Source organism: Maylandia zebra, linkage group LG16 (genome assembly GCF_041146795.1).
Source record: "Maylandia zebra isolate NMK-2024a linkage group LG16, Mzebra_GT3a, whole genome shotgun sequence".
Lineage (NCBI taxonomy): Eukaryota > Metazoa > Chordata > Actinopteri > Cichliformes > Cichlidae > Maylandia > Maylandia zebra.
The window spans coordinates 3,788,766-3,814,499 of record NC_135182.1 but is presented as its reverse complement, the minus strand read 5'-3'; the positions used below and the strand labels follow the sequence as shown (position 1 = coordinate 3,814,499).

Genomic DNA, 25,734 nt, shown 5'->3' with positions numbered 1-25,734 from the left:
TAATACCTGGTGGACCAGTCTCTAGTCAAAATGCCCAGGCTGATTTTTTGTCCCAGTCCAGCCCTGGGTCTGGGCATTCCTCGCGACACTGTACATCATACACTACGTTGTTAAGTTTGTGTTTAGGAGTTTTGTCTTTGGGATGAACCAGTTTTTGTCTGAGTTTGTGGATGGGTCTGAAGTAAGCTGGGATGTCGTGCTTGGAGAAAACTCCTGAGTTTCTCTGATAAACCTGCTACATAGGGGATGACAATTTTGTTCCAATTGTTCTTCTTATCCTTAGTTGGTGTCTGATCTTCTTTTCTGTGCATCTTTGCTGACTTGATAAAAGCCCAGTTAAGATAACCACGTTTTAAGCGCTTTCTTTACAGGTGTGCGTTACCTCTTTTCCCCTTCAGGCTTAGAGGGAATATTTTTGCCTGGTGTTGTAGGGTCCGGATTACTCCACGTTTGTGTTCCAGAGGGTGGTGGGAGTAAAAGAGGAGGTACTAGTCCGTATGTGTGGGCTTCTAGTAAACTTTAATGTTGAGGTTTCCATTCCCTTCAATGTGCACGGCACAGTCCAGGATTGGCAAACAGTTATTCTTTATGTCTTCCCTGGTGAACTTTGTTTTTATCCACAGCGTTGATGTTTGCAGTGAAGGATACTTCTTGAGTTTTGATTTTGACCCAGGTGTCGTCCGCATATCTGTAGCAGTGGCTGGGCCAATTTGTTTCCCCTCTCTGATATGTTTTTATATACATATTAAGCTGACTTTTTAACTCTCTCATGCCCTTCTTCATATTTTAATGTGAATGGAAGAGTGAAACTTGAAAATGACTGAATTTTAAACAAAGAGGGGCACAAGAAGTCAGCTTCAAAGACTGCAGCTCCTGCAAAGTTAAGTTTGCAAGGGTCCCAAAATTTATCCACTTAAATTGGGTAAATTGCCGACAAATGCTAAACTACGTACAGGCAAATATTCATTCTGTGGTCTCTGGTCACCAGGTCGCTTCCAGTTTTAAAAGCAACCACAGTACAGTGAGTCTGTTGAACCAGTTTGTCTGAATTCAGATGACATCACTAAAGCAGTCAGACACAGTTTAAGTGATTTTATTAAAAAAAAAAAAACCCAAAACAAAACAAAACCAAGCTGCTTTGATTTTTAATGTTGAATTAGAAGAACTACAACAGTCACCCACTGCCAACTAATCCCAACAGTCCTGTGAAGGTGTGCTGCGTCTCACTTGGTAGAACTCTGACTGCAGCAGCAGACATACCAGTGCGCGCTTTTCAAAACGCAGTGACTCCAAAACATAAAGCTGGACTCAGATTACAAGACCTGTAGGTCAACTCTTTTCTGTCATTTTCTCCACAAAGTCAGTTTGGTTTAACAGTCTCATGTACTTAACAGTAATCACATAGGAGCTGTAAGTGAAAGAGGTGGTGCTGGTGTAGTCTTTTATGGTCGCAGGGGTTTCAACCTGCTAAAATCGGAGCCTAATTAAGTGTCAGAATCATGTCAAAATTAACACAAAGCACTGAGATTAAGCCCAAAGGAGGCTCTGTGGATTATTATAACCGAGCTACCCATGGTGCAGAGCATAGGGCTGGAACACAGTAAGAGAAAACGAAAAATAGATCAGGTCTACGTGCAGCAGAAATCTGGAACTGGTCAGACTGAACTAATTCACAGCAACAGAGTGAGAGGAAGGAGAAGCTGCTGTTACTGAATGTACTACATCTGCTGGGTGGAGTTTCCATTCCAAGTGTTGTTGTCATCCTCACTGTCCTCCTGAGTCCTGAGCCTACAGACTTTACCATCTTTCTTGAATTCCTTGGGACGGTTCTCCAACGTGTGTTTGGAGAGATTTCCCCTGAAATGGAAAATAACAGGACAGTAAGCCAGTTACCACATTCAGAACATAAACTCTCCAAATCAAGAAAAAGAAACAATACATCTGATGTCTAAAAATGTCATTATATTAAGGCCATCACACGTCGTGAAAATGCAACAACATTTACAATTTTCCCGATCCAAACTTGAAAATGAAGAAAGAAAAAGGAAGTCGACATCAAGCGATAATGAGTTGGTCTTGATGTTTTTAGACAAGAAAAGAAAAAACTGAGATTCTGGGTCATCCGATTCCCAACAGGAGGCTTCAGCAGGAACATCATGGAAGCTTTTGTACATATTTCAGTGCACATCTGAGGAGGCAGAGAAGTAATTTCACGAAGCTGAGTGACCCGGAGCAGCATGTAACTGTGTGTCTGACTTAAAACTATTTGTATATTCAGTAGCAGCGCATGTTTTGTGCTACCTGCACACTTGTTGTCAAATACAGTGGTCTGATTGGTCAGATCAGAAATACTGTGGAAAAAAGCTTGGGTCAAAAAAAGAAATGCTGCAAATATGTCTAATGACACTAAGCGCTGGATATGAAAGACTGCGTTAAGAACAATTAAGTACAAAAAAATTTTTTAAAAATAGGAAATATCTGCACAAATGTTACACACAGGTGTCAAGGCCTTTAATGTGAATTTCTGCAAGAAAAAAATACAGAAAATCAGGGATTCAATGTTAGCCCTAAGAAGAACCTCATTAAAGTCGCATTATATGCGCATTAATGATGTGTGCTTCTACATGTGTGGAGACTGCAAAATGGCCCTCACCTCTTTGCCTTGTTTGAGGCTGATGAGCTGTTGTAAGAGCTGGACTGTTGAGCGGGACCCCTGGGCTGGACAGATGCTGCAGAGGGGGGTGGTGTTGCAAACACAAAGGAACTGAGAAATCTCCATACAGCCAGCAGAGGGTAGAGGAGTGTACCCAGAACTGCCCAAATGCCACCACCAGAGGACTGGACCACTGTGTTTGCAGGCCTGCCTGATTGCTGAGAAGAAGAGTTCATACACTGTCACAGGAGGCGCATTTAAAAAGGATTCACCTTTTCAAACATGCACACGTGTGTGTGTGTGTGTGTGTGTGTGTGTGTGTGTGTGTGTGTGTGTGTGTGTGTGTGTGTGTGTGTGTGTGTCCACACTTTTCTATGTTAAACTGAGTTTGTGCATAAGTCAAAGAAAATTTCAGAGAATTTCATGGCTCCCTCTACATGTTAATCTGCGTTTCTCTTCACCAGCATGTCTTTATCCTGTCTTTCTTCTCTCATCCCAACCGTCACAGCAGATGGCCCCGCCCCTCCCTGAGCCTGGTTCTGCTGGAGGTTATTTTCTGTTAGAAGCGAGTTTTTCCTTCCCACTGATGCCAAAGTGCTTGCTCATAGGGGGTCATGATTGTTTGCTTTTTCTCTGTGCGTATTATTTAGGGTCTACCTTGCAACATAAAGTGCCTTGAGGCGAGAGTGGTTCAGGGTCAGCTTACCTGCCCAGATCCACTCACTGTACTGGAAAGCCCCCCGTATAATAGAATACTTAACATAAAAATACCACCACAGCAAACCCTGAAAAAAACGGGACTTTGATATCTTTTTGATTCTGTCTATTTGGTCTCTTATCTTATTGGATGGTGTTGTATGTGTATATACATTATGTTCACATATGTGTGCTTGTGTGTGAATGTGTACAGTTTTGTATATGTATGTGCATATATGCATGTACATTATATGCTATATACTCTTACATGTCTTACAATTATTTTTTTAAAATGTTTTCTTTCTATTTTAATTATTTTATTATATTATCCCTCTGTTCAGCACTTTGGCCGACACTTGATGTCTTTTAAATGTGCTATATAAATAAAGATGACTTGACTTGAAAGTAATTTCTTAAGCCTGGAGAACTACTGTTCAAGACCACTTTAAAAATACTGCCAATGGTCCCATTGTTCTCAAGTTATGACATTTACAAGACTTTCAGAAAATTTGAGCTCTAACCTTGGCCTGAGATTTAAACTTATCTGAGATTTTTCACCTATAGTATCAATTCGAAACTACTAAATCACTTTGTTCTTAGTTATCACATTCACAAACTTGGACGTCCAAGTTTGTGTCCGTCCAGGATGACAATACAAGCCTTTTATGGCTGAGGGGTAAAAAGTTACAAGGTAATACATTCCTTCAGAAAAACAATGACAAGTGACTCAAGACATTTGAGTATTGTAAATGTTTGCCAACCATAAACCATAAACCTTCACAGACATATTGCCAACCATAAAAGAAATCTGCAGTTTTTAATTTAGTCAAGGTTTGTAGAAAGAAACTTTTTTTTTTTAGGTTTCGCAGGGATTTCCACGTTCTGCTAAACCCGCTGAGGTGAAACTTCAATTGTTGCCAAGGAAACCTGTTAAGGCCAAGGCCTGGGCTGAATATGAAACTCTCTGAGTAACTTAGTAACTAACTACTAAAAAGTAGACTACTCACTGGCAAAAGAACAACAGAAGCACTTGGAGCCAGGTCCAGTTCTAGCAGAGTCTTGTTTAGGTCTTCACTGGTGAACTCGCGCCGAGGGAACATGGTTGCGAGGGAAAAGTTTCCATAGCGGTTGCCAACTTCCTGAGGACACCAGGACAAACATTTTACAGTGACTTAGCATGAAGTGATACAGTGCTGGGTGACATGCTTTAACATACTCTGAATAATGAAGAGCTTTGTTTAACACACAGGCTACAAAAATCAGCAAGCAGAAAATCATCCTGATGCTTGAATTAGCAAAAATGCAGCGCAACCACACATACATTACACACTACAGCTGAAAACGATACATTTAGTACCACAGTGTACATTCACCAGAAGGCCTGCCTCTGTCTCTAGTTGTTAACACTGTGCAAACACTATCCCTGGTGCCCCGAATTTTTATTTTGGATGATTATAATCATGTATGTCTTAAAAAACACCCAAAAACATTAACCTTTATCAGCATGTCTTTCTTAAATCCCTCAGATTCCCACCTCTGGGATCGACACATCATAACTGTGTACATCTGCCTAGCTATAAAACTTTTGTCAGGAGGGAAAAAGTCCAAATCATGTACATTAAGAACTGGAATGAGGAAGCAGTGCTCTGCCTGTGGGGCTGTTTCCAATGCACTGAATGGGATGTCTTCAAGCAATCTGGGCAGTTTTGTCCACAATTTAAAGAATGAGGCATCAGAGCTGCAGACAGCTACCAAAGAGCTGAAAGGAGAAATCCTAAAGGCTAAACAAGCCGACAAGCCTTTCATCGATCCGCAGAAATTTGAGGAGGAGAAATCCAGCTGGCTGTGAACAAAGACTTTTTTTTTCCTCTTCAAAAATAAAACGTCTGCAATAACCTGGACTTGGCTTGGTATTGCAAAAGAAAAGAAAAAAAAAACACTGTAGGAATCCAGGATGCAAAGACCAGTGCTCAGGATATTTTAGAGGGTATTAATTCACACAGAATTTGTCAATGCTCTAAACTGCTTTTATAACAGTTGTGAGAAATTTCTTCACATTCAGGTAAAAAGTGCCGTGGACCAGACAATATAAGTGGACAGCTCCTTAAACAGTGTGCGAAGGAGCCGAGTCCAGTGTTTCACAACATCTTTAATCAGTCCTTAAAATGACAACATCTCCTTAGTGTCTGGGAGGATGCTGTAATTGTCCCACAGTCATCCAGGCAAGAGACTTTATGTTGGATCCTCTACGGTTTGCTTACAAGCCCCACAGAGGAGTGGAAGATGCTACATATCTTAACTTGCTCCTTAAACACTTGGAAAGAGAGAGGTGTCCTGCCAGACCTATTGATTTGTCTTCTGCTTTTAGTAGTTCAACCGCATGTTTTAAGTCTCAGGAGCTGACCCAATTACAGATGCAGCACACCAGAGAAATCCAGTCATGGTGCATTATAAAGCCACTTTGACTGAACCTCTGTCTCTCCCCGTCTGTGGCTCATTATGCTCCCTTGGTTATGTTCTGTTATGGCCTTTGTAACAATTAAACTGTGTTTGAGTTTCTTTACTTTATTTCATTAATATATCTTACAGCCTTTAAAAGCCTGTGTGTGGTCTCCCAGTTGTCATATCCTTTGAGCCGATTGTGACAAAGATAACCTGATCCCAATATCTATATATTAGGATATCTGGACTGCTCAACAAGAGCAGAGAGGATGTGAAATTCAAGAATCAAGACAGACCTGAGCAGCGAAGTTTCGAGCCTCCTGCAGTCTACTCTGTGAGGGGAACTGGTTGGTGAAGGAGGAGCCGTCTGGGAGGCGGAACTGGATCCTTGCTATGGTACTGAAGAAGAGCGAGGAGAGGATAAAATTTGAGCAGCATATGCATATACACATGCACATCAGACTGTTCACAGAACTGCTGGAAGCTACAGTCAAGCAAAGGTTAGTCCTGCTGAAGGGGAAACCACTTTTTAGGGCCAGAGCCTGGGAACTTTGTATTGTACACGTATGAATTAGTCATGTTTTCGATATGCATTATATTGACTTTTAACAATTCAAGTTAGCAAATTGCTATAATAGTAGTTTATCTATTGAAATAATGCAAGCTGTGGAAACTCCACGTGGTTACCTAAAGTAAACTCAACTTGATACATTTTCATACTAATTTATAGTTGCACTAAAAACAAAAACACATAATTTCTCCACTTTCACATTAGTTTTTTGGATTCAGTCTTAACATTTTTTTTAAATCTTCTGTAATTGCCTCATGTCTCATTCACTTTTGTTGTGTAATACGTGCAACATCCATCCATTGGTGACATCACTTATAGAAGGCTTTCAGCGGTGGCGGTGGTGTGACGAGGCGAGACCTTCACATTTACACAAACTGAAATGCGTGAGTTGTTATCTAACTACTCTTCACATTTTCAGACACATAAAGTACACTCTCCCTCCCTCACAGTGATTAAAAAGCAGCAATTATTCCTAACACAATCAGGTAATGTTTACAGTTTCAAATTCACATCATTTAGTCCCAACAGGATACAAATGTCATGAGCACCAAACTCTGTTTTACATGAAGAGGGTGATCATCCTCGCTTTCATTGTGGCCAAACTTAGCCAAGTCAAAGATTTCCAAACCAAGTCATCTAAAGAATCAGTGGATATTTTAGATTTTGTTTCACTGCACACTACTGCATGACATTTGTGCTGTTTCACGGTGCATTTTACAGGAGAAAGCGGCATCAACAGAAAAGAATTAGATAAAATATTAAAAGAATGACAACTCAAGTGGGAAACACCACTGGGTTTCAGCCATCACACTTATTAGTGGAAAATTTCCTTTTCAACTAATTTCCTACAGAAGGCTATAAGAAAAGAGCTTTCATCATTATTTTAACATTTATGTGTCAGCTATTCTGCAGCTTTAATTTTTCTCAAAACATACTTGTATCAGACACAAGCCCATTTAGATTAGCAACTTTTCGGCTTGTAACAGTGGATTTTTTTTTGTTAAACACCAAATCACAGTTTATACTCCTAAAATACAAAAGTAGGAGAAGCAGAGTACGTGTGGATATATAATGATGATATTAACATATTTAATCCCTATTGAATTTTTTCTCTTTTATTTTGTTGGTGAAACTACAGTTTCTACTGACAGCTCATAACGTGCTTTTGTCATGACTTATATTTAAGGTATCACTTAATTTTAATATATACATACATTACATACATTTGATGTATTTGGTAATTAGATTTATTTACAATATAAAAACAAGTGTGTTCAGTATAAGAACTAGACACGTAGAATGATTTGCCCATGTCGTCTCTGTGTGCTGCTGGGCTCTGAATCGGAGGGCAGCTCCTGAAATCACAAAGAGAAAACAATGATCACAAATAGTTAACTGTTCAGTTTGTCCCTCAAAGCTGAAATAAAGTCCATCCCTGTCCTGAAACAGGTCCTGATTTTCTCAGCTCTTAGATTTTTACTAATGCAGACTATTTTACCTATTTTGAGCAAAGATCAGGCCAGTCAAGCATTGTCAACATTAAAAAAAAAAAAAAAAAACAGAGCAAAACATACAGAGGTATTAACACAATTATATTAATCTGCTGCCCTAGAAGTTGACAACATGCACTACCAGTCAGAAGTTTGGACATACTTTCTCATTTATCCATTTTTCTTTATTTTCGTGACTATTTACATTGTAGATTCTCACTGAAGACATTAAAACTATGAATGGACACAGTAGTAAACAAAAAAAGTAAGAAATACCTCAAAACGTTTTATATTTTAGACTCTTCAAACAGCCACCCTCTGCTTTGCACACTCTTGGCATTCTCTCAATGAGCTTTATAAAGTAGTTACCTGAAATGGTTTTCCAACAGTCTTGAAGGAGTTCCCAGAGATTTTTAATTTCAAACCCCTCCTCTACATTAACCCATTCACTCAGCAAAGCAGTGGGCAGCTACCAGTCCAGCGCCAGGGGGAGCAATGTGTAGAGACAAAACCTTGCACAAGGATGCCTCAGGGTAGCCTTGCATTCAGTGCATTAGAACCCACGACCTTCCAATCATGGGGCGACCACTCTACCTACTGAGCTATCCCTGCTCGATGCTAAGCACTTGTTGGCCTTCTTGCCTACACTGTGCAGTCCGCCTCATCAAAAAGCCATCTCGATTGGGTTTACGTCACTGTGGAGGCCAGGCTGTATGGCACAGCACTCCATCACTCTTCTTTTTTGTCAAATAGCCCTTACACAGCTTGGTCACAAAAGGTTGATTCTGTTCTTCGGGACGTAGTGTTTTCAGGGGGAGAAATGTTTGGTCACTCATCCAAGTCACTTCTTCAGTCTCAGCTCAGGCCAGTGGACACTCTTTCAACGATGAGGAAGTACACATCCTGGACAGGAGAGAATACTGGTTTGTGCGGGGAGTCAAGGAGCCATTTACGTGAAAAGGGAAATACCCTCTCTGAATCAATTAGGGGGCCTAAGGGTACATCTTTAACCATCTTACAATGCTGTGATTGCAGCCATTCCCCAACTCTCTGTGAATGGTACTCATGGCCATTGATCAGTGGTCTGTGATCAGTAGTTGTTAATCAATGGTCATGACAATTTGCATATTTATGATGAAGGAACTGACCTCACAGCCCGTTGTTCATTAAGTGGTGCTAGTTTCAGTCATTGTGGTAATGTTCTGTTTATAAAGTTGGAAACCTGCAGTCATCTGAGACTGAAGAAGTCACTTGGATGAGTGACGAAACGTTTCTCCCACTGAAAACGTCCAGATGAACAGAATCAACTTTTGGAAAGTAAAGGGTGGTTACTTTCAGGAATCTAAAATATCAGACTTTTTTTTTTTAAATCAATTTCTTCTTTAATACATAATTCCATATATCTTGCTTCATATATTTGATGTGTTCAGTATGTATCTACATTTTTGTAATAAAAATATTAAAATGTGGTGCTGAAAAATTTCTCAAAATTTTGTCCTTTTAAAAGACTGATTAAGCACTGTACCGATTAACTTTTTTTGAGCAGAGTAAAGACCCTTTCACACCGGATGTGTAAAATTCATGTGAATATTTCAAGGGTAAAAATATTTTGGGATCCGAATAAACGGATCCGACAATCAGATCACTGCATTTGGCAACAATTGCACTCATGGCTCAAATTGCGCAATTGTACTGAATATGCAATGATATAAAAATAATAAAATAAATACAGTTTTACCTCAGACACACAGCTGAACAATACTCCAGCTCACTTGGCTCTCTGAAATGATTTCTCTACCTCCTCATATGTGGTTCGAACTCTGCTAAGAAGAGTTCAAAGTGCCTCACTAACATCCTAAATCATGCAGCCTACACAATGGCACCCTGACTGCCATTAGGTACCAGAATGAAATTCTTAGACCCATCGTCAGACCCCTGCACTGCTACAGTGGGTCCTGGGTTCCTCCTGGTGCCTCGTGTGGTGAGAGTATACAGGCAGTTCCTGAAGAATTAAGGAATTGATGCCATTGAGTGGCCACCAAGCTCGCTTGATTTAAATCTAATTGAAGAGCTCTGGGAAATGATGCTTTGCTGACACTGCCAGGTTGCACCTGACTGTCCAGGAGCTCAGTGATGCCCTGTCCAGGAGCTCAGTGATGCCCTGGTCCAGAATTAGGAGGAGATCCCCAGGACACAATCTCTTATACTCTGATCTAATACAATGACAAATTACTGAACTTGGTTACACGGTAATGCTTGCTGTGCTTCCACAGAACACAGCTTTCCACAGAAATGATCTCAGACCAGCAAAAGTCTCTGATCAGTTTACTGTCAAAGGCCAAAAATGTATCCACAATGTGTAAACCATGAGAAAATAGCTGCTGGCTTCTCAGCTTGCCTATCTCAAGTTATTATAAATGGGAGACAGAAACACCTGTAAAACGGAGACAGCATCAATCTCCTATAAGTGCGAAACAAGCACAGCTTGTGGTGAAAATAGCCTCACTGCGGTAAGTAATGTAAATGATCAATGCAAACGGATGAGGAGCTTTATGATAGTGCTCTATGAAATGAAAGGAGAGGTCAATTTGCTTTGTTAAAGTTTAATTTTGTATATAGTTTTAGATGTGATAAGGCCTTGATGTAACGCCAGTAGTCACAGATTGAGTTTACCAGGCTCTAACTAGTTTTAATGTGAATTACAAACTGAGCTGTAACAGCTCAGCCACACATAGACAGCTTTAGTTAAACCCTGTTTATTTTATGGTTATCAGCTGTGTTTTCAGTATTTAATCCATATTTCAATTAATATCACCAACAGTGTGTGAATTCAGCCCAAAATACTGTGGGAAAGTGTTCAGATTTCTCAGTAATTTATCTTTGGTTAATGCTGTGTTTTCCCTGTCATTAGTAGCAAATTCATAATTACATTTAATAGCAAGTTCCGCTTGCTATCACTTACAATAAACGCACAGTAATGGTTACTGACTGGGGCAAGCTTAATAACTTCTCAGTTTCTCATGTCAACAGTTTCAATACCTGCTGCAGATCTTCACATCCTTCAGTCGACTACAGTATGACCAGCAAAGCTAATAGCTAAACAACAGCACTGACATTTAATTAACATTTAAGCACAACAGAGTGATTTCCTTAGTTGGGGTAAGGAACTTCATTTTTGTGCATGCATTATCTACCCTGGCTTTCCTCTGATAGCTGACTGTGCGCTAGCTAGCTGAGACTCATTACTGAACAGATAACAAATTACACATTAAACTTACCAAAATCGATGATGATGCCTCAGGTCCCTTTTGTCATAAGTCCAGTTTGAAACAAACAGGAAATCAAATGTAAATGTGGGGTGGCTGTCGCTCAGGAAGATGAGCAGGTCATCCACCAATCAGAAGGCTGGTACTCCAGTCTGCATGCCTAATCCCAAGTTGCTCTCTGATGCATCCATTAGAGTATAAACCACTATGAATGTGTGTGACTGTTAGAGAACACTTACACAGAAAAGTATAGAAAAAAAGTGCTTATTTGAATGGGTGAACAAGGCGATTTGAGTGCTCAGGTAGAGCAGAAAAAGTGCTATATAAGAAGTCAATTTACCATATAATGCTGGATCTCCTCTCAGTGCCCTTACTTAACCTGCAATTCTCAAACTGGCAGTGGATCTTTTGGGTTCTGTGTGGGTTTTGTGGATGCTCATTCAGATTGTGATTAGAGCTCAAGGCCAATATTGGCTATTTGAAAATATATTGGTATGAGAAAATTAAAGTAAAAAAAGGACTGGATAAACACCCTTCAACCATATTATACTGTATAGTTTGTCAACCAGAGGGCACTTTGCAACTTCCATGTTGGTTTTGAACGCCACAATCGCAAAAAGCAGCTGATCCAAGCACAGTCAGTCAAGTAACTTGTGACAATAAAAGAAACGTATTTTTAAATACCATTGTCATCTTATTAAGGACTCATATGTAACTACACAACAAATGTTGAGGAGATATTTAGGTTTTATTAGTTTGAAAGGAAAAATATTGGCTCACATATCAAATTTTAACTGACCAAATATCTACATCAGTCTTAAAAATCAGTCGGACTCTAAATGTGAAGAGATTGTTCGCTTCACCTATCAGTTGACTCAATAATGCATGTGATTGCTGTACATTACTTCTTAAATTTAAATGGTCCACTCACCTCCTCTCCCTAACTAATGCCTCCTTCCTGGCCTCCTCTTCTGCCTGCCTGGCCTGCAGCAGCGCCAGCTTAGCAGCCTTTTCGTCCTCTCGTGTTTTGGTGTAGCGCGCTGCTCTGTCAGCTCGGTCCTGCAAAACACAAAGACAGGAAGCAGATACAGCCAGAGTTGGGCACAACACATTCCAAAGTAATGCAATACTGTAGTAACAATTACTTTTTGCAATAAATAAAAAACAGGATAAAATAAAAATGCTATTTTCTCTCCAAACTGGGAAATCACTCTGTTACAGCCACCAATTAAATAAAACCAATAGTACAAAAATACAGGCAGTCACCAGTCCTACCCCTCAGCCCCTAGTACACACACCTATGGTATTAATTTCAAAATCCTATGTAACCTTGTTCTCAAGTTATCAAATTCACAAGATCTTTGGAAAACTTACTCTGACGTTGAGGTCAAAATTCAAACTCGTCCAAGATTTTTAGTAGATGTACCTATTGTATTCATTTGAAGTTCCTAGATCGCATCATTCTCGACTTACTGCATCTAAAAACTTGGGTGTCTACATTGCTCACTCAGCAGGGTGACAACAACACCCCACCAGGTTTTTACAGCTGAGGGGTAGAAAGTGAAGAACGCAAAACAGAATGTCTGTGAATGTCCTCAGTGATCCAGGTCATCGTAGTCTAAGAAGCTTGGAAAGAAAAGCGTCTGGAATTTCTTTAAGTTTCCTTGAAGACGATTCACCTCACATTCGAGAAGCTTCTTTGGTTCTAAGAGCAACTGGTGGAGAGTCCCAGATTTTAAGCCCTATGGGAGCGTCCCAAGAGGGTCATGGACCTGGCGGTCCATCTGCATCTAAAGGACAAAGGTCACTCTTTCGAGGATGCCAGTGTTCACATTTTGGACAGAGAAGATGGAAAGAGGAGTGAAAGAAGCCATCTATGTCCACTGTGAACGACCATCTTTGAACGGAGGGCGGGGCTTACGACACCAACTGTCTGCCATCTATAATCCAGTTTTTAGATCCTTTCCCAGACGCCTTTACACCCAGGATGTGAGTGGGGCCAATTTCAAATATCAGATTATAAGATGTTTACAACAACTGAAATAAAATTTACTGTCAAAACCTTTGGTCTTTCACAGTAAACTCTACAACTGTCCTTAGCATGGGAATTCAAACAGACGTTAGAAAATCTGTTAAGATGTCTGTAATCCAGTAATCTAACACATGACTACACTTAATCACCTCTACCAGGTTATGTTTTTGGTTGCATCTACGCTTGTGTCATTCTGTCTGTAAACAAGACAGCTGAAAAAGTTTTGAATGAATTTGAAAAAAATTCTGTAGGGGTGAACAATGGGGTCATGTAAACGATCCATTAAAATGTGCCTTACATCCACCGAAGTCTTCACGCTCAACTTACTGATACATTTTTTTCAGCAGTGACACAAACTGCTATAACTGAAGAGACTAGGATTCCTACAAGTGTGCTTTGTGTGTAGTCAACATGTTGAAAATACTGTATAAAGACTTTAAATATGTCACATTTGAGCTCTGATGCCTTTCTTTCAAGTTTCACCCAAAACAAAATGAAAACACATCCATCCATTTTCTTTCCTGTCACAGAGCTGACACAGCAGGGGTGTTTCAGGACTTTCTGTGTTAGCCCTTCCACAGACTTCCAGCCTGTACAAGTGTGTACTGACCTCTCGCTCCATTACAGCTGGGACCACAATGGGATAAACAGATATATACTGCAAGTAGTGTAGAAATGTTTAGCTGATTTAGAGTTTAGAAATGTGTAAACATAGAATCTAGAATTATTGTAGAGACACTGACACTGCCCTCAATGTAATAAAGGCCTGACTGTGTCATGAACTTAGGAGTATAGTATAGGAGACCCTCCCCAGTTGAACTGTGAAAGTAAAACAGAGAGGAGTTAATGCTGAGTGGAAATTCCCCAGAGAATGTTTGGGTGGGGGTCTCAACATTTGTAACTGGATAACTGTGGTCTGGAAGGGAGATGGGTTTTATGACCTCTAGGGAGTCACCTACACCCACAGTGTTTTAACTGTCACGCACACACATCCACACGCACACTCACTCACAAGCACTCACATAGACATGCGGGAACGCGCACATGTAGGCATTCATGTGCTCGTGCACATAGACACACAGACAGCCCACCGTGGGGGTTTTATGATAGGGTCGCCCCTACAAAACTGTGTTTCACAGACAAAGGGGTGAAGATTTTGCAGGGGGGCACCGGCCTGGCAAGGCTTCCCTTCTAGAAGATGCATGCTTAAATGAAGATGAATAAAGATGAATAAAGGTTTTGTGAAATAACTACTGAGTTCCGGTGCCGTCTCTGGATGCCTCGACGAATAAAAGAACCGGGGTAAAACTGATTTCGCAACAGTAGCTCAACACATGCTAAATAGAGCATAAGTTAATATATAACTTAACAACTATCTAAAGGTCTGATGATGTAAAACACAAAGGACAGATTTCTCTGAGGGGGACATGATTGTTTTTGGTATTCCTTCCAAACAGAGCAGATAAGGTTACCATAGCAATTTGCTGTTTGACCCGTTCCCTGGCAGCCTTCTCCTCTGCCTTCTCTCTATTCCTTTCCTCTAAGAGTCGCTTGGTTTTCTCCTCTTCTTGTTTCCTCTTGAAGTCCTGCATGTCTTTCCCCACTTTCCGTCTCTCCATTTCCTTTCTGATTTCATTCTGAATCAGAGACAAAACACAGGTAGGTTAAGCGTGGAGTGGCTCATATTCTAAAAAGACATCATCCAACACACTACTAACAGGTCAGAGCTGTAACAACATGTTTAAGAGGAACACTACAAAACAAATTAGTCACCAAATGAAAACAAAGCACTACTGACAATACCCATGATATGAAAAGTGCCGCTGTCTATAAAAACAAGGATTAAACACAGTTTAAAGCTGTTCTGCACCAATGGGGGTTGATCGAGCTTTGAAAGCTTGTGTTACTAATTCCTACAGGTGTTCAAACTTTTCCGGGTCACTTACAGCCCCCTCTGTCTGCAGTGTTTGAACACACTGTGGTACCAAACGCTCGTGAGCATCAGTTAGAACATGTAAAATGTCAGGTTTGAGTTTGATATTTTGGTCTCATCCGTCTCATAGGCACTTATTTACATTGGAAGACGAGTAAATTTCCTTTTTCAGGTTGCACAAAAAGTGTTCTACTGATGGACATTGCAGGGCTGTACTTTATTGTAATAGCACATATTGTTTGTCAGTATTTACTTGGTTAATTTTTCAGGCAGTTTCATTTTTGATTTATATTCGTGTATCTTAAAGTAACATAAAAGTGCTTTGTTTTGATGTTGCTGAGAGCATTTTTTTGGGTTAGTATTTTAAAATCAAAGTACTTAATAAGAAAGACCTCAATGTTACCTTGTTCACATATTTTTTCATGTTATTCAAAAGAGTTGATATTTGATGAAAGTAGTTGTGTTTGTGTTGCTACTGTTACGGCCCTATCGGGGCCTCCTCCTGAAGTTGCCTGTGTGGTCCTACCAGCTCTCCTGCCTTAGGTGCCACCTTTTTCTTTTGTACAGCTGCCTTCCATCAGCAAGTAAAAGTATTTCAGCCAAGAGAAAGGTGAGCTCCGGTGCCAGAGTGCCATGTGAGTGGCTGCAGCTGGTTGTTTGGTCCTGCTTGGTGGCTTGGCTTAGTTACTAACCCTTTTCTGACTTACTTTTCAGTTTACTGACCAACGCTTCAGTTTTGTTTTGTTTCTTTAAATGGTGATAGCGGCTTGTCAGTCTCTGTTAGTTGAGTTATTAATAGAACCTTTAATAAAACTCTTTAATTTAACCATTTTGCTTCTCTGTCTCCTTTTTTTGTTACTTTCTCTCATCGCCTGGACCCTTTTAGGGGAACGTAACACTACAGTGACTGCCTTTTTTTATTTATTTGAAATGACTTTGATAAAGATGTTAATTTCTCCATTTCTTTTGAACTTAAAGAGCAAGTGTTTTTGTTTCCTCTAGTGAAATTTATTTTGGTTGAGATGTTAAGCATTTAACAGTTTGGACTGTTTACTGTTAGTTCCTACAATTAAATTCAGTCTTAAAAATCACAAATATAGTCTGGTTTTTAGTATCACAATATATCGTATCGTCTCCCCTGTACTGTGATATATATCACATCGCCAGATTCTTGCCCCTAGTAATAAGTAATCCATTTCCTGTATTGGAGTCGGGGGGTGGGCAGGTCACTCTTTCACTGTTTGTCAGTGACAGAAAAAGCTGTTCAGGTTGTTGGTGATCTGTTGGTGGACTGGGTGGCATTAGGCTTGTAATTGGTTAACTTCTCGAGCCCTTTCCAGACAGAAGGAGAGTCATAAGCTGACGGCCACTGTATTTTCTTCTGTCTGTTTAGCCTCTCATACTGCCTTGCTAAACCTTTACTTTGATGACTTGAAACAGTCGCTGTCTCAACTCTGAAACACTTCCTCTTTTCTTGCTTTGGCCTCCTTAGCTGGGAACCAGGACTTATCATTATAACTCACCCTGGTGCATGATGGTATACAGCTGTAGGCATTGTTTACTATGACGTAACAAAATGTTGTCTTCTCTGGTCAGACATTTAATAACTTGTCTGTATTTGGGGAGTTCCTGTCTGAGGTTTGCTTTGTTAAAATCACCAAGAACAATACCTGAGGATTCTGGGTTTGTTCACTCCACACACTGGGCCTCCTGTACGCTGGCCTTTGGAAGAATAATCACGCTGAGCAAAATAATTGAAGTATACTCAAAACGGGGAAAAAGGTTTGCAGTGGATGAAACAAGTTTCTAGGTAAGGATAGCGATGTTATTAAATAACAGTCACATGGTTAAACCAACCACTGCCTATATAAACACAGATTCCTCCAGCTTTTGTCTTGCTGCAGATGTGCCAATCTGCTCTGAAGAAGTGGAATCCTGCCAGCTGCATCGCAGAGCCCAATATTGATCCGCACAGCTACATTTCCACAAAACAGCCGATGAAGAGGGGTCTCTGTTTTTCCCTCTCAATCGCTGGAGTTCATCTGTTTTATTGTGAGGACCAGAGATGGGCAGTAACGCGTTACTGTAATCCGATTACTTTTTTCAAGTAACGAGTAAAGTAAGGGATTACTATTGCAAAAACGGTAATAAGATTACCGTTACTTTCCCGTAGGAACGCTGCGTTACTGCGCTACTAAAACCGTGATTTTTTGGCGAGACTGTCTCATGACAGTGACGTAAGTGAGTGCGAGGTTCGTGACAACAGCTGTGTGCAGATCAACAATGGATCATATATCGAGTGCGGGAGAGAGTATGAGCGTGCAGCGTTTAAAGTGTGGAAGTACTGATCTTACTTTGAGTTTGATTACATAAAACGTGGCAAAAACATTAGCGTCCATTGCGCGTGGGAAGAAAACTTCTTTTTACAGCGAAAAAAACCCTAAACTTCCAAGCAAGCACCGAGTGCGCTACGACGTAATGGGAAACTCACAGAGAAACTCGCGGATTCTTCCACTGCCCGCTGCGGCACACCTGCACCAGGGTAAACCTCCGCCTTCCCTACTCCTGCTTTACAGGTGAAAATAGAGCAAAAGGACCGCTAGTCTTTGATTTTATTTATTTTCTGCTGTGTTTTACTTGCATCTAGTGAGTGTAAACACACAAAAAAAAAATTTATTTTATGTGCTGGAATGTGCAGAAAATAGGTTTAAATATTAAACAAATTTCTTCCAGTCAGAGAATGTTGCATGTAATTAAATTTTTGCTTGATGCATAAAGTTAAAAGATTAAAACTAATAAAACAAGTTTTAAAAAGGGACTTTTCCATTGGATTACATTTTGTATGATGGATTATGTAGAAAAAGTAGAATTGGGCTGAAAGATCTATCACTTTATCACCTATTCAGGTTGTAAATCGTGTTTTAAAAAAGTAACTAAGTAATTAATTACTTTTGAAAATAAGTAATCAGTAAAGTAATGGGATTACTTTTTGGGGGAAGTAATCAGTAATTAGTTACTGATTACTTTTTTCAAGTAACTTGACCAACACTGGTGAGGACACACTGGAGAGGAAAGAGACACACGAGCACACTGTCTGGCTTTCCTCTCCTACGGTGTCTCACGTTGTGAATAAGAACGGTCCAAATGTTGGCAGTTGAGGTGATGAATGATAGAAATAAGTCTTAATGGGTTGCAGCCCTTATGTTCATCAGCTTATCTCTGGTGTAAGAAGTTCTGGTTGAATGCAAAGCAGAGTTTACGAATAAACAGAGCGCATCAAAACACCACGCCACCTTCACAGAAGAGCCCACTTTGCCCTCGTGTGACCTCAGCTCAAAGGTAATTAACTCATATCTGTTGAAACAACACATTGCTGTTGTAGATGCCCCAGTGGATCACATGGTGAAAATCCTTCAAGTGTGGTCTGACTGTTCCCTTAGCGTAAACAAAGATAAATGGGCTATGCTATGGCCAGGCATCGGATTTGTTATGTTTCTCTGATATTACACTTTTCACTTTATGTAAGCATCATTGCAAAAAACCAGGGCCTACAAACACTGTGCTCTTTCTGGTTAAACAGTTTTCAGTGTTCAAAATGTCTTACCTCTTCTTCTCCTTTCTTTCTTTGCTCTCGTCTCTCCTCCAGCTTCTTGGTCAATCTGACAAAGTAAGAAAATGATCCAATCAAACATCGAGCTGGTATTTTATCTTTCCAGTCTCATGTCAATCGTAACCCAGTCCCGAAATGCCAAAATTAATTATGATTAAACTTGGCAGTCTGAGTCTTTGTTGTTCTTTGCTGGTTACGTGTAATGTTTTAATCGAGCTATGGCACAGAAGGTTTGGTTGACATCCATCACGCCACACCTTAATACGCTGCCAATATTTCTCCAGGGTTCTAAGCTTGTGTCTTAGAACCCTGGAGAATACTGGCAGCCACCAGTGCTACCCCTGGGCCTCCCAATAGACCCATCTATGATGAAAATGTGAACATTTACAGAAAAGTCGACCTGACTTTGAGGTTAAGGTCACTGGAAGGCAAACTCATCAGAGATTTTTAGTAGCTCCACCTTTGCTATCAATTTAATAAAAAAAATAAATAAATTAAAAAAAAAAAAAAATCACATGTTGCCTTGTTCTCGAGTTATCGTATTTTCAAACTGTCCACGTTGCCCACCCGCCCAGTAGGGTTTTGGCAATATCAGCCTTCTATAGCTGAGGGGTCAAAAAAGCAGCGTCTCAGACGTTAAGCTTACAAACAAAGATCAAAGCACAGCTTCACAAAGCTACTCTCACATTTTTATTAATACTGCAGTGAAACAGACTTGATTGTTATTCTGCTGTAAAAGTTGCCATTTTTTGCAATTTAACACAAAGAACATCCTCTGTTTAGATCACACTCAGCCTGACATGCATTTGTGTACCCACCGTTCCACCTTAGCATCCAAGTTTTCTTCACCCTGAGTCGGATGATCTAAAGATGCATTCTCTGGACTTGAGGGAGACACTATGTAGAACAGGGACGCAGAAGAAAAGCACAGAGTTAAGACCTTGTCAGCATGAACACAGTCTGAGCATAATCTTTTCCCTACATCCACACAACCTCGTTAAATTCCTGATCCATCAAAAAATGGAAATGGATCAAAATCTCCACAGCTAGTGGTCTGAACAAGTGACCGTTTCAGATCTTCAGTTAACAACGATTGTTTGCTGTATAGCTTCATTAACAGCAGGTATTGCTATCTGAACAGCGATCACACATGATCCCCAAATCTAGGGTGGACTTTTTTTTCTGACATGTTTTTTTTTTTTTTTTTTTTAAGTATGTGGCGCAGGCTCAATCACCTCCTGCTGCTTCTGCTACAGGCTCTGTGGTTTCTGTAGATGATAGAGGCACTGCTGAAGCTGAGGCAGGTTCTGTGGCTGAGCTGGTCGCTACAGGATCATCTGCCTCTGATGACACTGTCCCACTTCCACTCTCCTGAGTGTGCATCTACCAGAAAGCAGGGAGAAAAATCATAACACAAAAAAATAATTTGAATTAAATATCTCGTGTTAACCAAGAAACATTACATGTATTTGGTTATTACCAATACTGATAATTTAGAGCAGCTGTGGCATTCTTCAGGAAATTCATGTCCCAGCTTACATAGTAACTGGTATCCTTACAGCACAACCTTCCAAGTCGTTGTGCTATCTGTCAACGCTACGTGTAGTTACATTTCTCAGGAGGTACACACCAGGTTATGTACAAGGCTGCTGCGTTTGGTGGGGCTCTCCTTGTGGTGTAAATTACGACGTAGATCTGACACAGAAGTATAATTCATGTGTAACATTGGGTGGTGGTCTAATACATTTGATGAGCACTGTATATTATGAAACTCACTACTGGAAGGGCTATAAAATCATACGTGCTCAACCTCACAACATATGGAACTTTAACGTCATGAGCAGATAAAAGAACCTCAATTCCACTGCAAAAGCAGCAACTTTTAACTAACATCAATATAATGTTGCACTGATACAGTGTGCAGCATGACTGTGCAAACAAAAATGACCTGTCACCTCATTACAAAGGCCAGAGTGTGAGTCTTTAAAGGGTCTCTGGCACAATCTCTCTACCAACGGGATACCAAGTACTGACAAAGTATGGTTGATTTCTGCTGCCATCTTCATTTAAAAGAATTTGTCATGTGCACACAGACACACACAAACATCACATTGCTGAGCTGCAAAATAGAATCACGACTCCAGGAACAGTTATTTCAAAAAAATAATTAACAGTAGGGTTGCCCGTAGCTGTAAAAGTAACTGTACATAATTCACACATTGCATCAGTACCTGATCAACTCTGTTGATTCTCTTTATCAGTTCTTCAGCAGACACACTTCCAGCGATGACCTCCAAAGGAATCCCGTTCTCTCCAATGAAGAAGCTCGATGGTACGCACACCACTGGATCTTAAGGGTGGTTTTGTTAAGGCCCAAGTTTCAAGCAACTCACATGAGTGATGTGAACTGACTGAGTCTTTAAATAGCACACATCATTTACATTAAAAGGGTTTCTAGTGGATTCTAGTCCACAGGCATACAGAGCAGAAAGGGTTGCCAATAAACACAATACACCAAAACAACACCAAACATTTGAGTACGCCTGCTGACCTACGAGACTTTGTGAGGGTAGCATGAATGTGCACAATCTTTACTGCATTTCCTTCTAAAAATGACAATACGATAACTGACATTAAGAACTGCAAAAAAAATGTGCTCATTCATTCAAGCCCGACGTTACTTATTCCTGTCATTAGTTACAAGCAGATGGATCTTGGTAGCAGGTTCTCATCATTACTCTCATTATTTTCTTTGAAGGCTTTAAACCTTACCATCTCAGTTCATATCACACACGTCATTAACACTTCAATTGTCTGACTGATTCTTGAGTGTATCTGAGGAGGAGTTATAATCACGGCTTCAGTCTTGTTGGAGTTTAAAATGAGGGAATTATCGGTGAGCCGGTCACTAATGCGGGATTAACAGTCAACTAGGGTGGACAGCCAATCCAGCTGGTGAGGCTTAAAAGACACTTACAATTAGAGCTGGGCCATATCATACCGTTCACGGTAATACCGGTGTAATTTTGGGCAACGATAGGAAAATGAAATATCGCGATAAAATATGGGTAAAACGCGCATGCGCAGTGCCTATATTTACATACGCACATGGCGGCGACGCAGAATGAGAAGAGCGAAAGCAGATCGTTAAATGAAACGGATGAACCAGAACTGGTTTGTAAAAATGCTGCAGCTTCAGTGGTGTGGAACTGGTTTAGCTTTCGTCCCTCAGATACACAACAAAGCACTATTTTTGGTAGCGCATGCTAGCGGGCCGTCGTTATTACCGTGTTGCTTGGAAAATACGGCACACTTAAAATCAATCCTTTGATTTTTCTGAAAGTCGACAGAGCCTCTTATAATCCCGTGTGCCTTATGTATGAACTCTGGTTGTGTTTACTGACCTCGAAACGAGTTTATGTACACGGCGCTCGAAAATCTCTCAAATGTTTCAGTACGACTTTGCTAAGCTACGAACCCGCACCGCTTGATGGATTGTCGGAGCATTAAGGCTATCGTAGGCAGGAGCCTCGCGGAGTGATACGTAATGTGCTTCAACATCTTGTGTGTGTATAAGCTCTTTTTAAGTTTTGTGGATATTATACATGGTTATGCTGAGGATATGTCGGCCAATTTCCACTGGAAATGCCTTTTGGTTAAACTGTCAGCAAGTAATTTGCATTTGCACTGTTAAATTTTTATATAACTTTAATGCACTTAAAAAACAGCTGCTTGTTTAAGTGAAAATACATTAATGGGGTTTTTTGCACTAATAAAGTTGTGGAGTTGTAAAGTATTTTGTCTAGTGTCAATTATATCGTCAGTTATATCGTCAGTTATATCGTTATCGCAAATTTTCAAATGTATATCGTGATAAATATTTTTGATCATATCGCCCTGCTCTACTTACAATCGAATGTCATTGGCTTAAAAATGGTAAAAAACAAAACACCAGAGAAAGATTGAATGATACCGGCTAAAGCAAGCATGTAAAAGGAGAATAACAACAGACCCAGGATGGAACCCTGAGAGACACCGCAGGTCAAACAAGCAGTGTAGGAGGAGAAGCTGCCCTAAAGGAGAACGTCCTTCCAGATAAACAGGGGGGAAATCAGTCAAGTGCTGAGACAGAAACACCAGCCAAAGCCTTCAGCCTATTAGGTAAAATTAAAGCAATTACTTTATATATTTGTAAGGAGCAACCTGATCATAATGGCAAGGCAATGTTCATTAAAAGAGTTTACTAGGTGCCCAACATTATCATCAGCAGAGGCTGAGAAATTAAAAAGAGACGAGAACTTAGAAATAATAGTATAAATATAACAATGCTAAGAGTTAAAAGTTAAGAAAAATATCTAAACAGAGGCAACATGTACTGTGACCTCAGTTTCAAGCTAAGAAATATGGGCTAACATCAGCATCTGTTGTCTCAATTTACAGTACTTTGCAAGCATCTCAAGCCTGCCTTCATTTCCTTGGATTTTGCTTCTATGAAGGCAGACTTCTGTGTAAAGTTTTTAAGTTGTCTTGAGCAACAATTCTAAAAACTCCTTTGTTGAACTGTGAGGATAAGCCACAGCAGCCTGGAGAAAAGCCACACAAGCAAAACGTGCTCACAGAAAGCTCTAAAATCAGATCAAGTCAGAACTTTCTTACTGTGAGGCTCCGGCAAGACACCCAGTTCCCAAAGACAAGTCAGTAATAAGTTTAGTTAATAAGTTCAAACCTCGCACAACAGAAGGATACAAATCTGGGAGAACTGTGCACACGTGTCACTGTGGGGAAAGAAGAAAAAATTGAAACATTTCATGGTTTAACTCCATGTACATTAACATCTGTTTAGAGGTATTACATCAAATGCTTGTTAGACTGACAGAGTGATCGAGATCTACATCAAAAGGCAAAAACCCACAATGATCAATACTTTTCTAAATTCTTCATTCGACATTTAGTGGTGACTCACACAAAATTCCACAGCACATACAATTTTTGGTGACTGTTAAGCTACGAACAGGTAACAGAAGACTTTATACCACATCTTTTTAAAAACAATAAGTTTATGCATAAGTTTAATAAGGTCTGGTTTTCTGTTCTTCTACTTTCTCACACTGTCAAGCTCAATACTTGCATCATTACTCTAGTCCAATCATCTTCCTGTCCACCTTCTTTGAGCCAATTAGCCTCTGGTTTAAAAAGACTCTCGTCCATGCAACCAACCTCCTCCCCATCTCCACCTCAGACACCTCAGTCATAGCTCCATCCAAGCCTCAGTCTTCATCTTCATCGCCACCAGAGTCTAGACTCCAGGGCGTCCTGTCTCAAATCCCATCACTGCTGTGATTCATCCTGCTATGATGGATCATCGGGGTCTAATCGCCAAATACAATAACTTTTTTATGTCAATAAATCATGCTGTGACATGCGATGTCAATCAATATTCATAATCGCCGTACCTATGACAATGTTTATGCAGAGTTTCATTCAGATTGGCCGACACGGTGAGTAGGAGACAGGGTACACACAGACTTAGATCATGTTCAACTGATTCAATATTGAGAAGCTGAAACAAAATGATGTGTAACAGATCATATCTACAAACATCCATGAAGCACCCTGTCATATGATTTTAAAGTCGCCACAGCAAGTTTTGCTAGTACACCTCAATCTATTGTTGATTTTATGTACAGTTAATTCCACACAGGTAACTTTAAATCCTGGTTCATCATTTAGCAGTTTACTTTCAACTAAAATGACTCTTTACCTCTTGGCCTCCACTTTGATGGCCACGCAACATTTCTGGGCTGCCTCTGAGACCCTGTCATCCTCCCAGCTGGACATCAGCTGTGCTGACTGTTCATCTTCTCCTAAGGACAGAGTGACAGAAAACTGATGAGACATGTGGTCAAAACTATGGGTCCAGCTTCACAGATGGAACTGCAGAAGAGTGCAAGTCTCATCTTTTCCAACTCTTACAGTAACGTCCCTCTGCGTAATCTGGGATCCACTTTTCTCTCTTCTGTTCTCAGTGTTTCTGTGATGCACTGATGTATTACAGAAACACAACTGTGCCAGGACGGAGACACAAAACCTTTTTTTACCCCACAGAAAACAGAAGCTGCTTTTCACTTTGTGTCAGCTTTGTGCTTGACAACATCTGTTCAGATCAAAAGTCACATTAAAATCAATAAACTGTTGTATACTACTAACACAGGCTGTTTATACCTGGTCCAGTGTGATGCTGAGACTTATTGTAGAGAGCTGTTTAAAGGAGACCATGCCATGGGTCTAGTTCTTTATAATTCGTTATTTATTATACATATGATCGTAGGCCTTTCCATAAATGTGTTTCTTTTTACATTTCGCTTTCTGATTAATTACAAAACACAGAGATATATGCGGCATATCGTGAACCATGCTGACTATGTGGAGCTCCTTTTGCTCCAGAGCGCCCTGTCATACTGTGATGTAACGACGAAGGCGCCGCGGCTGGCCACACGAGTGTACTCGGCTACTGTTCTGGAAGTGGACGGACGGTCCGTCATTTATGAAATCCTCGGACTGGCCTGCGGAATGCAAACAACTAACGCTAGCGTTACGTCAGCCCGGTTCAGCTGTGAGGACAGCAGGTGCTGTTGCACAGGACGTTACACCGACACACCGTGTACACCATAGATACGTTACTAGACTTCTGTATTCTTGCTGTCGATGGGTATTCATCAAATACATATGACGACTTCTTTCATACCACACTGACTATGCTAATTAGCTAATGGCTACAATGGCTTCCAACGCTAACTGGCTAGCACCATGTAGAGTTTTCGCATGTTTTCCACTGTTACCTGTGATGACAACGACAAAGACCAAACTCCGTTGTTTAGCCGATTTAATGGCATCGGGAATTGAACCCTGAAACCAAAGCATCATTGCAAGCTGAGTTCTGTGTTTCTGCTTTGGAGACACGGATGAGCAGCTAGGCTTACCAAACCTAAAGCCCAGTCAGCCTGTCACTTTCTACTTCCGCTCACAGCGCACATCAGCTGG

General features: G+C 40.4%; 1 protein-coding gene across 1 annotated transcript; it reads right to left on the bottom strand.

Annotated features, from left to right (window-relative positions):
* Positions 1-1,077: 1,077 nt before the first annotated feature.
* Positions 1,078-25,734, bottom strand: ubxn4 (UBX domain protein 4). The gene is made up of 13 exons (XM_014409953.4): positions 25,533-25,734; positions 24,455-24,557; positions 23,440-23,468; positions 20,925-21,043; positions 19,929-20,076; positions 19,512-19,590; positions 18,688-18,742; positions 14,623-14,787; positions 12,050-12,177; positions 6,088-6,190; positions 4,357-4,488; positions 2,654-2,871; positions 1,078-1,857 (listed from the first exon to the last, which is right to left on the bottom strand). The coding sequence occupies exons 1-13, from the start codon at positions 25,615-25,617 to the stop codon at positions 1,719-1,721; spliced, it is 1,503 nt and encodes a 500-aa protein (XP_014265439.3). The 5' UTR covers positions 25,618-25,734; the 3' UTR covers positions 1,078-1,718.

Excerpts from the sequence above, each read along its gene's own strand:
- ubxn4 (XM_014409953.4), bottom strand. The coding sequence starts at position 25,617 with ATGATGCTTTGGTTTCAGGGTTCAATTCCCGATGCCATTAAATCGGCT. Across the intron at positions 24,558-25,532 it reads CTTTGTCGTTGTCATCACAG|GAGAAGATGAACAGTCAGCA; the intron begins GTAACAGTGGAA and ends CTCTGTCCTTAG. Across the intron at positions 20,077-20,924 it reads GAATCAACAGAGTTGATCAG|ATGCACACTCAGGAGAGTGG; the intron begins GTACTGATGCAA and ends GCTTTCTGGTAG.